The 18,618-nt window shown below is 39.1% G+C and overlaps 1 protein-coding gene across 8 annotated transcripts in view; it reads left to right on the top strand.

The window, feature by feature from the left end:
• TTC6 (tetratricopeptide repeat domain 6) overlaps positions 1 to 18,618 on the top strand; it is a 167,841-nt gene that overhangs the window by 101,065 nt on the left and 48,158 nt on the right. For all 8 annotated transcript variants that reach the window (XR_008848967.1, XR_008848971.1, XR_008848972.1 and 5 more), the window contains 8 exons: positions 870 to 946; positions 5,765 to 5,916; positions 7,959 to 8,090; positions 10,365 to 10,514; positions 12,408 to 12,548; positions 14,385 to 14,498; positions 16,160 to 16,279; positions 16,766 to 16,839. Coding sequence is in view for 1 of the 8 variants with exons in the window: in XM_056546769.1 (XP_056402744.1) it covers positions 870 to 946; positions 5,765 to 5,916; positions 7,959 to 8,090; positions 10,365 to 10,514; positions 12,408 to 12,548; positions 14,385 to 14,498; positions 16,160 to 16,279; positions 16,766 to 16,839 (960 nt within the window). In the remaining 7 variants the exon portion in view is untranslated. The remainder of the gene's footprint in view (positions 1 to 869; positions 947 to 5,764; positions 5,917 to 7,958; positions 8,091 to 10,364; positions 10,515 to 12,407; positions 12,549 to 14,384; positions 14,499 to 16,159; positions 16,280 to 16,765; positions 16,840 to 18,618) is intronic.

The raw sequence follows: 18,618 nt of genomic DNA, 5'->3' as shown, positions 1-18,618 counted from the left end.
GAATTCATGTTTTGTTTTGTTGTTTTAATGAACAATGAAGAATAACATCACCAAAAATTCTTAAAAAATATGTTAAACATAAAAACTTTAAACAATAGGACATTTTCTGATGACACATTACCTTTAAATGACATCTGCAGCGAAAACCACTTATCCCCTATCCACAGGATAGGGGATAAGTGTCTGATTGCGAGGGGTCCGAATGCTGGGTGCCCCCGCGATCTCCTGCACGGGGCCACGGCTCTGCCGCGGTTCTTCCATGCAGGAGGCGTGCCAGCCGCAGCCTGATGCGGCGGCCGACACGCCTCATCCATGTAACTCTATGGGAGAGGCGGGGAGGCTGCCTCCCCGCCTCTCCCATAGAACTGTATGGGGACAGGGCAACTGTCGACCTCTCAGGTCGACGCTGCGTGCATTAACGCTCACACTGAGTGCTAATGCCGAGGCCCGTTTAGGAGATCCAAGCAGTCGGACCCCCCCCCCCCCCCCCCCCGCGATCAAACACTTATCCCCTATCCTGTGGATAGGGGATAAGTGTTTTCTGCTGCAGTTGTCCTTTTAATAACTGCCTTGGTATGTGATGGTTGTAAATAAGCATGGGTATGCAATTTATTGGATATTTTAAAATATAGGCTGAAATATTCTGATAGACATGAGGCTGAAGTGAGAACTGTTATATCACAAATATTCTGCAATGCATGATGTGAAACATAATTGTTGTTGTGTACATGTATCTCCTTATAATGGGAGCCACAGGGTTCAACTAATATAATCAATTCCTAAAGGTCACCCTTCATAATGACTTTGTTGTCATTCACTGATAAAGGTCATGTTGGTCATTAGTGATTTACATTGTCTGTTTCCTGCAGGGGACAGTATCTCTATGAGATGAAGAGGTATGACCTCGCCAGCTTCTGTATTCACCATACAGCTGAGATGACTCACGGTAAGGAACAGTATGTCTTCAGTAGCCTCATAATGCAAGCACAGTTTGCTGAGGCAAACTTCAGTAACTTTGGGTCTCCAATGTTAATTACTAAAAAAAAAAATTGATAGGTTTATCCTCAGTTTTATGTTTATTTATTCCTTCATTTTCACTTAAAGTGTCCCTGTTAAGAAAAAAAAAAAAACTAGCAAAACAAACTTAAGTTAAAAGTTTGGATCGGTCGGGGTCTGGGTGTTCAGACCCCACCGATTGTTAAATAAAGCCAGGAAGCTTGAGGTTATCCACTTTACTCCCCAGATTGCTGCCTTTTCTGTCACGTTGCAGGATTGTAAGTCTATAGAAGCCCAACTTCTGCAGCGTGTTGGGGAGTGAAGCGAGAAGGGGAATGAATCGATGAGCCATGCACTTCTCCCGGCTGTATCTAACAATTGACAGGTTTGAACACCCAGCCCCTGACCAGTCAAAACTTTTTACATTGCCATGTGACATTTCAATGTCTTTTTAAAGTGACAGTAACCCTTTTTACTGTCACTATGTTGTAACAAGTTTATGATCTCCAAAGACATGTGATGACAGGTGCATTTTCATTCTTTACAACACATACTGCAGTGTCGCTGCAATAGTTAATATTATCTCAAGCCACAGTTTGTAGTTAAAGGGGTATTCCAGGTATTCCCCTGGAAAACCATTTTTTTTAAATGAACTGGTGCCAGAAAGTTAAACAGATTTGTAAATGACTTCTATTAAAAAATCTTAATCCTTCCAGTATTTATCAGCTGCTGTATGCTCCACAGGAAGTTCTTTTCTTTTGAATATCCTTTCTGCCTGACCACAGTCCTCTCTGCTGACACCTCTGTCCATTTTAGGAATTGTCCAGAGTAGAAGCAAATCCCCATAGGAAACCTATCCTGCTCTGGACAGTTCCTAAAATGGACAGAGGTGTCAGCAGAGAGCACTGTGGTCATACTGAAAGGAAATTCAAAAAGAAAATAACTTCCTATGGAGCATACAACAGCTGATAAGTACAGGAAGGATTAAGATTTTTTAATAGAAGTAATTTACATATCTGTTTAACTTTCTGGCACCAGTTGATTTAAAAAAAATGTTTTCCAGGAGAGTACCCCTTTAAAGAGGTAATCTGGTGGAAAAAAATGTTTGTTAAATCAACTGGTGCCAAAAATTTTTACAGATTTGTAAATTACTTCTATTAAAAAATCTTTACCCTTCCAGTACTTTTTAGCAGCTGTATGCTACAGAGGAAATTCATTTCCTTTTGAATGTCTTTTTTGTCTTGTCCACAGTGCTCTCTACTGACACCTGATGCCTATATCAGGAACTGTCCAGAGCAGCATAAGTTTGCAATGGGGATTTTCTCCTGCTCTGGACAGTTCCTGATACTGGCATCAGGTGTCAGCAGAGAGTACTGTGAACAAGACAAAAAAGAAAATAATTATCTCTGTAGCATACAGCTACTAAAAAGTACTGAAAGGGTAAAGATTTTTAAATAGAAGTAATTCACAAATCTGTTTAACTTTCCTGCACCACTTGATTTAAAAAAAAAATGTTTTCCACCGGAGTACCCCTTTAAGGTGAAATTGGGCTTGGTCCTTGAGGGGTTAAAAACAATGTCTGCTAAATTATATTTCCCACACAGTCTGTGACTGGCATATTTAGCATCCTTGCTGTCAGCATTTCAGATGGGAGCAGTTTAGGAAATAAACTCTGTAATTAAGAACAAGGGCTTTATTTGGTTTAGCTGAGTCATTATGTAGTCAGCATCTCCTTAAATACAAAGGCGCGACTCTCTCCAGCTTGCGCTTTTTATGTGTCCACAGCATCCCCCTCTCTAATATACCATTTTTCTACAAAGCAGAAATGAAATGTGACAAAATCAACAGGTCTAGGATGAGGGCTGTATTCAAGTGTAGGCAGAAAACTACCTGGATCCACTAAGGAACTGCCCCCTGCTAGCTTTTGTTTAGCAGTACATGCAAAATTTACCTGACATCTTCACCAGACATAGAGTTCTCTAACAAACAATGTGAGTGCCTCATGCAATTACAAAAAGTTTTCTGCTAAAATCAACTCAAAGTACAATATTTCGTCTTGCAAAACGTACTTTTGGATTTTGTTTATTTGAAAAGAACGTGACATTGTTATAAAACAGTGCTGGATCAAAGAAATTCATAGAATAAAAGGTTTAGATGAAGGAAGGATTGGGGAGAACAGAGTTGGATAAAGGAAGGTCATTGAAGAAGAAGATTGGATCAAGGGGGGGCCATGGAAGAACATGATTTGATCAAGAGAGGTCATGGAAGAACAGGATTGGGCTAAGAGAGGTCATGGAAGAACTGTATTGCATCAATATAGATCATATAAAAATAATATTGGATCAAGAGATGTCATAGAAGAACAGGCTCTGATCAAAGGAATACATCAAAGAATTGGGTCAAGATAGGTCATAAGAGAAGAGGATTTCATCGGGGAAGATCATAAAAGAACAGCAAATCATGGTTGAGCACTTGGGCACATGTTTGTTGAGCACATCTCTTCAGTAGCAGTGTCATCTAATGTGTGGGCAAAGCATTAAATATCTGTCAGCACATGTCAGTAGGAGCTACCCACAATCTAATATGTATTTGACAGTCCTCAAGGAATCCAGTGTCTGCTGTTTGAGCATGTTGTGTTTTAATAAACCCGATACTTTGTTAAAAAACATAAACACTCAGCCATTCTTTGGTTACTAGCTAACATCAAAGACAATAATGGGACATCAATGCTCCAAACAAAGGTAAAGAATTTCCATCTCATAGACATACTGGACGTATTTAGTAAAAGTTAATATTCTGCTATCATAAAATTGTATTTGGTGTAAATAAAACTATTACCTTAAGACATAGAAGTTACTTATAAGGTGTTATTGCAAATTTTACTGGCACCAGCATGTTTTTGATTAAGATATTTCTTACAGGAAGTAGTGTAAACCTTTCTTTGTCAGTGTAGTGTTGTCCCATCAGCGCCCCGCCTCTTACTTCCCTACCAAGACGACGCATCGTCCTTTGCCGTTTTAGGAGGTGTGGCTGGATCTTTTCTGTGAACTCTTTGGAAAGACACACCCTGTATACATGAGGTCTCAAATCTGGCAATTCATATCATAGCAAAAACTAAACCATGAGGGAGAAAAAAAGGATTGTGTGGAAACTCAGGTCTGGAGACAAAAATATTTCTGCTACACTGAAAGTAAGTTTTCAGTGGAAAAAGTTTTCAACAACCAGGAATATTCTTTAAGATTCCCACCCCACTAAAGTAAGTCATTGGTGGAGAAGGGTCTTGGTAAGTGAGGTGACCAAGAACCGAATGGACACTTTGACTGAGCAAAAAAGATCCTGTGTGCAGATGGGAGAAACTTCCAGAAGGTCAACCATCACTGCAGAGCTCTACAATCTGGGTTTTATGGCAGAATGGCCAGAAAGGATCCTCTTCTCAGTAAAAGACACATGAAAGCCAACATAGAGTTTGTGAAAAAGCACCCAAATGACTCGCAGAATTTGAGATTCTCAGGTCTGATGAAACCAAGATTGAAGTGTTTGGCCTTACTTCTAACAGTCATGTATGGAAGAAACCAGGCACTGTGCAAAACCTGACTAGTACTATCCTTTTTCAGTGGCTGGGACAAAGAGACTGGATTAGGTTAAGGAAAAGCAGAATGGAGCAAAGTACAGCAATATTTTTTCATAAAAACCTGATCCAGAGTGCTCTGGACCTCAGACTGGGCCGAAGGTTCACCTTCTAACAAGACAGTGACCCTAAGCAGACAGCAAAGACAACATAGGAGTGAATGTTCTTGAGTGGCCCAGCCAGAAGCCTGACTTGAACCCAATTGAACTTCTCTAGAGAGACCTAAAAATAGCTTCCACCTACTGTCCCCATCCAACCTGACAGAGTTTGAGAGCATCTGCAGAGAAGATTGATAGACAAATCCAAAATCCAGGTGTGAAAACCTTGTGACATCATCATCCCAAAAAGACTGGAGGCTGCCACTGCCAAAGGTGCTTTAAAGGGGTACTCCAGTGGAACACCTTTATTTATTTATTTTTTTAATCAACTGATGCCAGAAAGTTAAACAGATTTGTAAATTACTTCTATTAAAACATCTTAATCCTTCCAGTACTTATTAGCTGCTGAATACTACAGAGGAAATTATTTTCTTTTTGTAACACAGAGCTCTCTGCTGACATCACGAGCACAGTGCTCTCTGCTGACATCCTGACCACAGTGCTCTCTGCTCTCCATTTTAAGAACTGTCCAGAGTAGGAGAAAATCTCCATAGCAAAGATATGCTGCTCTGGACAGTTCCTAAAATGGACAGAGATGTCAGTAGAGAGCACTGTGCTCGTGATTCAGCAAAGAGCACTGTGTTCCAAAAAGGAAATCATTTCCTCTGTAGTATTCAGCAGCTAATAAGTACTGGAAGTATTAAGAGTTTTTAATAGACGTAATTTACAAATCTGTATAACTTTGTGGCACCAGTTGATTTAAACAAAAAAAGTTTTCCACTGGAGTACCCCTTTAACTATTATAAAAATAAAAAAGCATCTGAATACCTTTATTAATGCACTATTTTAGTATATCCTCCTTAATAAATGAGAAAATATATCCAACATTCTGTTTCCACTTTGTCGTTATAGAGAATTGAGTGCAGAATATTGAGGGAAAACCTTTTTTTTTTTCAGCACAAGGACGCAACAACAAAATGTGAAAAATGTAAAAAAGTAAGTTCTTGTCATAATGCTTTCTAATGATTTTTGTTCTGCCCAGGTTCCTCGCCAGTGCAGCAAGCCCTTGTCCAGTCTTTCCTCCATCAAAACAACAGTGCCATAGACTGTCTGGTTTCTGCCATAAAGGATAAGCCATCTTCAGCTCTGATAATACTTTTAGGAAAAATTCAAATGAAAGCTAAGAAAAACAAGGTATTGGGCTGAAATAAAATAAAACATCTACAATGTTCAAAAAATTTAAGAAATATTGTAAGAAAACATTTGTCCATCTTACTGAAAATTGGTTTATATTTTAGGATAGACTGAATGTCATAAAAAATACTTAACTGTAAAGAACCATCTGAAAAAGCCTGATGATTTTTTTTTTTTTTTAGGGTAAAAAAAAGAGACCTGAGCAAAATTAAAGAAACTAGTGGTTTCAAGAAACAGAATTTTAGCAACCTTGGTTTTGTGTGTAAAGGCTTGTAGCTTTTAGGGTGTGTTCTCACAGGGCGTATACGCAGCGTATTTGATGCTGCCAAAATTTATGGCAGCAGCGGGAAATATGCTGCGTATTCCTTGCTCACTATACACACAAGGCTTTCTGGCGGCAGCCCTATGTGTGTAGTGAGTTTTAGAGGCGGGGCCGTGTGCCGGCGTGTCTGTGATGCGCGGCTCCGCCTCCAAAACTCACTGCACACATAGGGCTGCCGCCGGAAAGCCCTGTGTGTATAGTGAGCAAGGAATACGCAGCGTATTTCCCGCTGCTGCTGTAAATTTTGCGCAGCGTCAAATACACTGCGTATACACCCTGTGGGAACGCACACTTAAGCTGGTTTGACCTGAGATTAAATGTTGCCGCACTTTGGGAATTTGGGATAGTATGTGTGAGTAGGGGCTATATCAGTTACAGTTTCTTTCTTCTTAAAATTTCACCACTCTTGTCTGTAGGCTGGAACTGGGATTACAGCAGATTACTACAATACCAGCCATGTTGCTGTAAAGTCATACAGTTTTCATACTTCTGTATGGCCATATATAGAACCCATTATGTGAACTAGTGCAAGAGCCAAACTTGCACATTCACAGGTGTATGATGAATCATTCTTTTAAGTGCCATGATCCAGTTACTTATTGACATCCCTGGCTTGCAGACCACCGCCACAGATATCTGAATTTAGGCTTCCTTTAGACACAGATTTTGTTTGACTTTTTTGCCCTGTAAAATATTGGCCCTGATTTACTAAGAGTGGAGTGTATTTTTATTTGTGAGTTTTAATTCCCTACAATTTTTTCCATGGTATTTACTAAGGTTTCCCTACATTTTGCACTTTTCCCTACATTTTGCTTTTTTAACACATGGGTTTTTGTGAAAATGGAGGGGACATGCCCCTTTTCCCGATGACCGCACCCTTTTTTGCGGGTTTTCAAAGTAAAATGGAGAGTATGTCGGGTTTTTTAAATTCTGGCGCAAATTCTGGGGCAGACAGAATTTCTGGTGCACAACCCGACAAAACATGTCGGGTTTACAATAGTAAATCGGGGCGATTGTGTATTAGTTGTTGATACAATAGATGTTGAGCAGTTAAGCAATGACAATACAACAAATTGGAATATGAAGGTAAGCATAAAGAAAGGAACCAAGAGGGAAACAATGGTTCGTTAATAACAAGTCAAATGCTGATCTCTTAATAGCAACTTTGTTATCCAAAGACCTGGTCTAATTCTGCTACTAACCAGGGATTCAAAATACCTAGCCGTAACAAAGAAAGAAGAAAAGAAAGCTAGGAAAGAATTGGAAAAGAAAAGAGAAGGAAAGGGCCATATAAAACATATACTGTATACAGAGGTTGGTGAAGGGAATGCATTGAAAGCATCCTACCATTGTGTCTAAATCTCCTATGCATACCTGTGTGTCTCCATGGTTGCAGACTACAAACAAACCCTGTGTAGAGAATGGATTTCAGGGACCGTGACTGCAGAATCAGACTATGTAGGTATTGTCTGTAACCATGGACACCTCCATAGAAGCTGCACATACAGTGGATTTTTATTGAAAATCATCTTCATTTTTGAATGTGGTTATGTGCACACTTTTAAATTATGTTTACAATATTACAACATATTTTTTTTACAAGGTTGACAATGAGTTGAAAACCCTCTGGGAAAAATGAAAATTTCTGAAAATAAAATACAGTTAGTTTTTTTCTGGTTTAACAATAGAGAAAGTAAAACAAATTTGCACAATTTAATAGGAAGCAAGTGAAAGCTTCAGACAGGCACTTGACCTACTGAACCAGCTAGATGAGAGGTCCCCGTCTACGGACAAGGCTGAAGTTTTTTACCTACTGGGCCTGTGCTACATGGAGCAGTTTAAGTTTCTTCAGGTGAGTGGGTATAACACTCTCTGCTTGTGTATTTTCCTTGTAAAAGAAGCCTATTCTGAGGTTATATAACTGCTCAAGTCACACTTCTACCGTGAAGCATAACACTTATATCTTCACTCTTAATTTGGAACACATCAACAGTGCAAACAAGAGTTGTTAAAAACCAATGCAAAATTTTTTACATTTTCACTGTCAGTTTTTAGGCAGATTATGGAATGTGATGAGATTTATGTGTATGTAAATAATAATTTTAGGCTAAGTCTGTTCCACAGTGTAAAATGAGGCTCCATTTTTTAATTTACATGGTTTTTGTCTGTAATCATTAAAAAATGCTGAAAATACATGTGTAAAATAAAATATGTCTTTACATAAGATAGACATACACACTCAACTTGACCGAGCATGCACATTTCCTGATTGGAAGGGGAGAAAGCTACTTCCAGACCCCACTGGCCCCAGCTTATCTCCCAAGCATGTTAAATCCCATTGAAATCACCAAATTTAACCAACTTGAATCTAATGTGGATGGTCAGCTCAAGTATTAAAGGCATATGACCTCTGGGGTATTTTAGTTATGCTTCTCCCTGACTGGATCCCCCATTGATTAGCAGAATGATCTGATATAAGCAAGCTATTGTAAGTCCAGAGTAGCTGGACTGAGACCGCTGCAAGCTTGAGAGTAAAGCTTTTAAAGGAGAGCTCCAAGATATAAACCTTTTTTTAAACTTGCGCTGAATATTTAAATGAACAAACTTGACTTACCTCCCGATGCTCCTCTTGTGCCTCTGGTGTCCGGCCTCCGCAGCAATCCTCTTCCATTTGTAGTTGATCTGTTACACTACGTCACAATGCGTCTCAGCTGATTACCGGCTGCATCAATGTCCCTCCTTGGCCAGTTATTGGCTGAGGTGCAGTCTGACTTACTCGGCCCAGGCATTGGTCTTCCTGGTGCCAGGGCTGAATATCTAAGTCACACTGCTGTGGCCGGCAATTAGCTGAGCCGCATTGTGACAGAAGAAGCCATAAGAAGAAGGAAGAGGATTACTGCAGAGGCCAGAAAGGGGATACAGGGGGTGCATTGGGAGATAAATCTAATTTGTTTTTTATATGCCGGCATTCTGGGCAAATTTACGAAAAATTTGTACATTTTGGAGTTTTCCTTTAAGCGTGCTCTTTTACTGGCTCATGCTGCTCATATGTGGGGGTCTCAATTAAATTGTCCATAAAGAAACAGAAACTCACAGTCGGCACTGCCGCATCCGTACCAGGAGGTAGTGTGCACTGCAGCCTACACACCCATTGATCTCCACTCGCTGTCTCACCCATAGTGCTCAATCCATAGAAAGTAGATCTAATAATCCCAGGACAAAAGGCACTCCTGTTAGTATCCAACAATATTGTTTATTGTACAGTTAGGTCATAGATACAAAACAAGGCCGACAGGAGCACAGCTGCTCTTAATCATGACCCAACATGTAACATTGCGCTGAGCTAATCATCGCTACACCGGCACTGGCCAGTGATATGCTGAGTGGCAGTGTCATGTAACAGGCCAGGGCACCAGGAAGGGGGCCGGAGTACCTATTTAAAAGGAATCTGTATCTTTAGAAGATCACTTTATATTAATTTATTTCTTTATACCTATCCATTAAAATAAAAATCCACATGGCCACATGTGCACACTCAATAGGCTGACATTTCCTTTTCACTTTTTTACACATTCGGCCAGGGTCAGTATTGATTTTTACTTCATAATGAAGGATGTATTGACAGATGGCTGCGGTATTGCACTGCTGGTGGCCTTGGCTAACAATATTTGGCACATTAGAAAACACTGTTTTACAAACAACACAGGATTAGGCTAGGTACACATTTTTCCATTGTTCTATTCCACTATAGGAGCAGAATAATGAAAGAAAAGCATGGATTTGCTGTTTCCAATGTATGTAAGACACCAGTAGGGCCCAACAGGCTCCATTGATTTTAATGGAATCCACAGATTTCTATCACTGTACTCAGCACTTTACTGGACAATATAGTGCAACATGCCAGTCAGCATACTCTAATCCACAGAGCCACCCAGAATATTTTCAGAAAGCAGTCATAATATAGCTGCATAGTGTCCTCATATTATGTAGAGTTCAATGAAATAGTGTGGAGGTTCATTTATTGATGCTCAGTGCTCATATAGTGTTTGTTGTAAAAGTGTTTTATACAAATCCATTATATCTGTGGATAATCTTTTGTGATGAACATAAAAATTATATTTTCCAGGCTTTTGAGGCTCTGACCAGTGCAGTGAAGAATCGCTCTGGTTATTGTGATGCTTACTATCAGCGTGGACTCTGTCGCATGCGTCTTCAGCAGTCAAAGTGTGTGGAGGATTTTAACAAAGCTCTTCAGATAAACCCAAGACATTTCCAGGTAAAAATTATATTGATTCAAGCTAAGAATGGTTAACCTTCTTGAAGTTTCTCCTATCTATACACAGGATCTTTAAAGCTCAGCCAAAGGGACCATTGGGTTCTTGGTCACTTCTCTTCCTAAGGCCCTTCTCCCCTAATTACTTAGATTGGTAGAATTGCCAGATGAGTCCTGGTTGTTCCAAACGTAGAATTATGCTGGTCATTGTGCTCTTAGGACCTTTCAATCAAGGCGTAGGAACATGGTCAAGGTGTAGGAAGATGGTCAAGAGGAGGTAAAGGAGTTACAATTGTTTAGTCTTGAGAAGAGACGTTTAAGGGAGGATATGATAAACGTGTATAAGTATATTAATGGCCCATACAAAAAATATGGAGAAAAACTGTTCCAGGTTAAACCCCCCCAAAGGACGAGGGGGCACTCCCTCCGTCTGGAGAAGAAAAAGTTTAGTCTCAAGGGGCGACACGCCTTCTTTACCGTGAGGACTGTGAATTTATGGAACGGTCTACCTCAGGAACTGGTCACAGCAGGAACAATTAACAGCTTTAAAACAGGATTAGATACATTCCTGGAACAAAATAACATTAATGCTTATGAAGAAATATAAAATCCCATCCCTTCCCCAATATCGCGCCACACCCCTACCCCTTAATTCCCTGGTTGAACTTGATGGACATATGTCTTTTTTCGACCGTACTAACTATGTAACTATGTAACTGTGTAAGAGAAATGGGAGACCCAAGAGCTACATTTGTCATATAAAAGGTTCTTAATCCCTACATACTCACAAAATGTGAGTTTTTTCCTTTTTTTTTTTTTTTTTTTTTTTTATATTATAAAAATTGTCAATATTTTTAAAATTTTTGTTTTCACATTCTCATTATGGGGTTTTGAACTCATTTGGGCAGGAACTAGTATAAAACAGAGAAAATGTATTTTTTACCCATAATTCTCTGCCACTTCTGCCAGGGCTATAGCATGCTCCTCTGAACCTGCAGTGACAATGTCAGGTATATTGCCCATATGACACCAATCACTAGTCTCAACATTTAGGTGTTGTGCAAGCACAGACTGCTGAGGCTAGTGATTGGCTGCAGTGGAGCTTGAGTAGTGGAGGATTTAGGGGTGGGTTTTTATTCTCTGTGTTCTAGCTCTCATGCAATTTTCTAAAAATCTTAGAGAATCCCTTTAAGAATTTTTTTTAGGTAGTATGATTAATAGTGGTGTGAATGATCCGGAGAGGTGCAATTGAGTGCAGAGGTTGGGGTCACACCTGAGTCCAGGCGTCAGAGAAGCTTGGAACTTCTTTGCGCAATCTATGGTGTAAATGACATAGATAGTAATAGATAGTGGTCAGGTTATTGAGTTTGCATTGACTAAGATGTGTATGACTATTGCTGTTGTATCTGTAATTTTATTGGTGCTATGAGTAGCAACTCCACCATAGAAATCTAAGCTGAATGTTTGCTTTAGCTATAGGCATTTGTGTTTAGAATCCATTAAGCTATTAAAGGGGTATTCCGGGCAAAAACATCTTATCCCCTATCGAAAGGATAGGGGATAAGATGTCTGATGGCGGGCAGCCCGGCGGTTTCCGAAAATGCAGACGCAGCTACGCGTAGAATGCGGGCTGCTGAAGGGAGATTGCACGGGGCGATCAGACATCTTATCCCTATCCTTTCGATAGGGGATAAGATGTTTTTGCCCGGTATACCCCTTTAAGCATATCCATTTTAATATTGGAAATGCTGTATTTTTTGTATAGATATTTTGTTATGTTTTTACTATTAATTCTGGATGTGATTACTGCACTGTATGCTCATCTCCCAATAAGTGTCTCAGCTCTTGCCATTCACTCAGCACTCCCTACCCTGATAATTTTCTCATTTAATGCAGGCTTATTTGTGCAGAGCAGCTTTCTATGGATTTAGAAAGAGATATTCTAAAGCCATCACAAATTGCAATGCTGCAATCAGGGTACAGCCACACGGCGTAAGAGCTTATCTCTACAGAGGAGCATTAAAGTACTACATTAAGGTGAGATGCCCTATCTCGGGAACGTCCTTTTAACTACTCTAAAAGGCTTGAAGCTTGTCGCAGTAAGTAACTGTTACTGAAAGGGCTTTTATTTCTTTTTCTTTTCTTCTTTTACAATTTGCTAGTACATATACTATAGACCAGTGGTCTTCAACCTGCGGACCTCCAGATGTTGCAAAACTACAACTCCCAGCATGCCCGGACAGCCGTTGGCTGTCCGGGCATGCTGGGAGTTGTAGTTTTGCAACATCTGGAGGTCCGCAGGTTGAAGACCACTGCTATAGACTATATTATTTAAGAAATCATTATCTGAGTCCAGTTATGGTGTAAAAAAAGTAAGTCAACAGGCTGTATTTTTATTAAAGGGGTATTCCAGGAAAAAACTTATATATATATATATATATATATATATATATATCAACTGGCTCCAGAAAGTTAAGCAGATTTGTAAATTACTTCTATTAAAAAATCTTAATCCTTTCAGTACTTATGAGCTTCTGAAGTTAAGGTTGTTCTTTTCTGTCTAAGTCCTCTCTGATGACACCTGTCTCGGGAAACGCCCAGTTTAGAAGCAAATCCCCATAGCAAACCTCTTCTAAACTGGGTGTTTCCAGAGACAGGTGTCATCAGAGTGCACTTAGACAAAAAAGAACAACCTTAACTTCAGAAGCTCATAAGTACTGAAAGGATTAAGATTTTTTAATAGAAGTAATTTACAAATCTGTTTAACTTTCTGGAGCCAGTTGATATATATAAGAAAGTTTTTTCCTGGAATACCCCTTTAATGAAATGTAGGTAGTTTAGTTGCATTATATTGCTGGCAAATATTCAGTTTGTCTGCATTACTCCATTAGAATCAATGTTTACATTTATGTATACGCTCCTATTCTATTAAAGAGTATAAAACCATAAACCTTAAATCTCAACACAAAATGCAGTGTGAACCCAGCCTAAATACAAGTTTTTCTCAAGTATACTGATACCAAATAGGCATATCCAAATGATTAGGCATTTTCTGCTTAGCCTGTGACTATGCAGTGCAAACTATTGTTATGAACAGACACTATTATGTCATCATCACAACAGAGACAACTAGACCTACACTATGGTGATATGATTCTGGTCTATAAATAACTTTAATGGGAAGCAATTAATGTTGGGTGAACCCTGGCTTAAACTGGGCTCTGGGTGTCATGGAGATCCTGGACCCACCTCTGTTTACTCTGTATTCCCCTAAACAGTATTATGGGCCTTTTGCATAAAACCAAAAAATCTTTCAAATTAAAAAAAGAACAACATTTTTGACAAGTGCCACATGTTTATCTATGTTGACAGGCTACCATTGCACAAGGGAGAGGAGGTGAGGTGTAGTCCAGCTCTCAGGTGAAGATGGTGGTTAAAACTTAACCTTTAATAGGTCCATTAAAAATGAATGCAAAAAATACAAAAATATGTGACATGTCACATTAAAATTGTGAGAGAACGCCGACGCGTTTTGAGACTTAGCTCTTAATCATGTCATGCCATGATTAAGAGCTAAGTCTCGAAACGCGTCGGCGTTCTCTCACAATTTTAATGTGACATGTCACATATTTTTGTATTTTTTGCATTCATTTTTTAAGGGACCTATTAAAGGTTTAGTTTTAACCACCATCTTCACCTGGGAGTTGGACTACACCTCACCTCCTCTCCATTGCTGCCACGGGGAAGAACGGCTTCCCTGGATCCGTGCTCCCGGACTCGTGCACTCTGTCGGCACAACAACATGTGGTGAGCTGATTCCTTTTCTTTTGTATACCATTGCACAAGATGTAATCAATATTTTGTTCATTCCAGGCGTATAAGTTGGCAATTCAAGACTTAACAAAAGCCACAGAGTTGGATCCATCTTGTTCTCTTGTGTATTATAACAGAGGAGTTTGCTTCCATCAGATCAAGATGTACGAAGAGGTAGGGAATGTGGGATAAAAGGCTAGGATTACAGAACTGTTAAGCAAGGAATGTATTTAAGAAGGCTTATTTGAAGGAAAGCAGCAGCCTCGGGGGTATTGCTGATCATTGTGAAAATGGTTGTTTGAGTTACAGCTGCAGTCAGAACAAAAACAGACATTTATACTGGTGTAGAAGCTCCAATGCATGTATGAGAAACAGACTTCACAAACTTCACATGATATGACTAGAAATTGTCTTATAATATCAGGTACTCTCAGCAGATGGTTTAAAGGGGTATTCCAGGCAAAACCTTTTTTTATATATATATATATATCAACTGGCTCCAGAAAGTTAAACAGATTTGTAAATTACTTCTATTAAAAAATCTTAATCCTTCCAATAGTTATTAGCTTCTGAAGTTTTCTGTCTAACTGCTCAATGATGATGTCATGTCCCGGGAGCTGTGCATGATGGGAGAATATCGCCATAGGAACTGCACAGTCATCAGAGAGCAGTTAGACAGAAAACAACAACTCAACTTCAGAAGCTAATAATTATTGGAAGGATTAAGATTTTTTAATAGAAGTAATTTACAAATCTGTTTAACTTTCTGGAGCCAGTTGATATATATAAAAAAAGTTTTGGCCTGGAATACCCCTTTAACTTCTGCCAGACTTGAGAGCGAATTCAAAGTGGCCCCTTGGTTTTAACCTTTTATTCCTCACCCAGATGAGGAAATTTGATTTAGCTGCAAGTTAAGAGACTACTGTGATCCCTTAACTTACAATGGCCTCAACATACAATAGTTTCAGCATATAATGGACCATTGTAACTTAAAGGGGTACTCCGGTGCTAACACATCTTATCCCCTATCCAAAGGATAGGGGATAAGATGCCTGATCGCGGGAGTCCCGCAGCTGGGGACGCCCACGATCATGCACGCGGCACCCCGTTAGTAATCAGTCCCCGGAGCGCCCCCTCCCGTAGGCTTCCATTGAGGGGCGGAGCGTGACGTCACCCGGGGGCAGGGGCGTGAAGGATTAAGATTTTGAAATAGAAGTAATTTACAAAGCTGTATAACTTTCTGGCACCAGTCAATAAAAAAAAAAAAAAAAAGTGTTTTGCAACAGCTGAAGATCCACAGGTTAGGGAATGCTGCCATAGTTACTCATAAGGAAAGATCCTTTAAAGGGGAAAACAATAGTTTTTAAATGAACTGGTGTAAGAAAGTTACAGATTTGTAAATTACTTCTATTTAAAAATCTTAATCCTTACAGTACTTATCAGCTGCTGTATACTACAGAGAGTTGTGTAGTTATTACACAGTCTTCTCTGCTGACACCTCTGTCCATGTCAGGAACTGTCCAGAACAGGAGAGGTTTACTATGGGGATTTGCTCCTACTCTAAACAGTTCCTCACACGGAGCACTGTGGTCAGACTGGAAAGAATACACGACTTTCTCTGTAGTGTACAGCAGCTAAAATGTACTGGAAGGATTAAGATTTTTAAATAGAAGCAATTTACAAATCTGAATAACTTTCTGGCACACCAGTTGACTTGAAAACGATTGTTTCCCACCGGAGAACCCCTTTAAGACATTATGCCATTTTATGTTTGTATAGTATCTTATGAAGTAGTGTAATGTTTGTTCCACCTTTTACCTCGTATAATTTTGCAGGCACTGAAGGATTACGCTATTGTTCTTCTCCTTGGAGGGGGGAAGGAAGTGGATGTTAAGGTTCTTGTGAATCGTGGATTACTGTACCTTGAATTACATGACTATGCCAATGCACTAGAGGTATGAAAGTATACATCGGCCATTGAACATACAAGAAACTATCATTCTCTTGTATATTCACCATAGATTAGTGACATGTATAGGGCTTTTTGGGTCAGATGTACATTAATCCCTGTATACTGTACTTATTATACACATACACATGAATGAATTTAAACTAAGAATATGTGTTGCATATTTGCAAGTTTTATTGGGAATACACCAACATACAAAACAGCAACCAAATTATCATACATTCTGAGCATTTGGTGTATATCCAGTAAATTTTAATAACCGGAAAGGAATATAATACTATTTATTAACCCCTTTGCAAAATCAGGCATACATGCAGGCCTCTTGTTCACACATAAGTTGTATCTAATGTGCTCAACATTGGGCCTACATGTAACCCAATATGCACCAACTTTCCCTGTGCATATGAGGCTATTAAAATTGTAATGTTTGATACCTAATCTCATACCAGCTAATGTATTTATTTTTTAACAGGATTTTAAAGCTGTGGCTATAAAAACTCCTGATGATGTGAAGATCCATCAGGTTATAGGGAACTGTCATCACAGGTATCAGTCTCTGTACTACATATGTAGCTATGGTTAAATGTTGCTATCTATGTTGGCATAATACACCCAGTTTCTAGACACCTGTAAATATTTCTAACATTGATTTTCCTGAGAGCAGTGCTGTGTAACATTGGCATCATGTCTAAGAATATGTCGATGCAGAAACGGTGGGGCTGTAATATCCCTAAAGGAGATTCTTGTTGGATGCAGTGAACTTCTTGACGTAACAGGATGGAAGAAATCTATAAATAGTGGACAGCACACTAGAAACCAATTGATTACATATTGTGCAGGAAAGAACAGAAATGAATTATGTGGTATGGATGAGGACATGACAAATTACATCTCTGCTCCTGTCACCTCCTTTTATATTGCTATTTGTATGGGCATAGATCAATTACAGAAATTGCTAGCCACGAGCCTTATAGACTGCTCCATGACAAAACTACCTCTGAGATCCAATAAAATAATTATAAATAATATATGTTACTCAGTACCTAATCCTGGCCAGGTACATCTAATTTTTATGTCTCTATCACCTATATTTATTATAAATATACTGCTTTTCATCAGCTCACAGTGTTAGAAATTCTCTCAGGGGAAGGGGGCGTTTCCCTCTCGTGGTGGTGGGAGGTGATTGGTGTTTCTGCTCATGCAGCCTTGTCTATGCGTAAAGCATTCTTTAGAACAGCCAATTCTAATAGGTCTGAACTACTAAGTTCCAATCAATCCATATCCAATCCGTCGAATAAAATCATAAGGTGCATTGGTACATATGATGGATATGATCAAAAAGTCACACAAATTTTAAGAACACATTGGCATGTTCTAAAATCAGATCCAGATCTGCAGGAAGTACTAGGGAGGGGTCCCAACATTACATACAGAAGAGGGGCCAACATTCATGACCTATTAGTGCATAGTCACCATAAAGATGAAGCTCCACAAAGCAACACATGGCTACCAAAACCGCTAAATGGTTGATACCCATGTGGACATTGTACCTCCTGCAAATATATGTCCAAGACCAAAATCTTTACCAACCCATCAGACGGTAGACAATATGAAATTAGGCAATTCATAAATTGCAGTAGTAAAAATTCAATCTATGTGGCAATGTGTTCATGCCCACTCATATATATAGGAAAAACAGTACAAGAACTTAGAAAACGCATAAGCAAACACATTAGCACTATCAGAACCGGAATAGATGTCCCCCTGGCGAAACATGTGAGATTGAAACATCAGCATAAGATTGAGAGCCTGAAGTTTTGAGGCCTCAAACAAATGACATATGGCCCAAGAAAAGGGAACATAGATAAAATGTAGCTCAAAGAGGAAGCCAAATGGATCTACCGGCTTAACAGCAGAAATCCACACGGACTTAATGAAGGCTTCTCTTTTTCAGCATTCCTGGAATAAACACTGTCATAAACTATATATTACCTACCCAAATGAAAAAGATCTGCAGGTTCAACACAATAATATGTTCAAATAACTCAGTAAAAATAACTTGTAAAATCAGTAACTCTGCGTCTAACCCCTATATGAAACTAAAACTATTGGCAAAATCATGAGTACTATGTTATACTATAAGATATATATTATAGTAACATCGGTTTACAAACTTACCACATTATCAGAAGATATAGGCTCTTGTATCAGATGGAACTATTGGGAAATAAAATGACATCAGTTAGTCTACAATAAAGTGATACAGTAAAACTGAACTTGATACACTTACCATTATCCGTAAATTATAAATATATAAGTGAAGAC

This window comes from Hyla sarda, chromosome 11 (genome assembly GCF_029499605.1).
Source record: "Hyla sarda isolate aHylSar1 chromosome 11, aHylSar1.hap1, whole genome shotgun sequence".
Taxonomy (NCBI): domain Eukaryota; kingdom Metazoa; phylum Chordata; class Amphibia; order Anura; family Hylidae; genus Hyla; species Hyla sarda.
The sequence above is the reverse complement of the archived record's forward strand: the minus strand, read 5'-3'. Positions and strand labels throughout refer to the sequence as shown.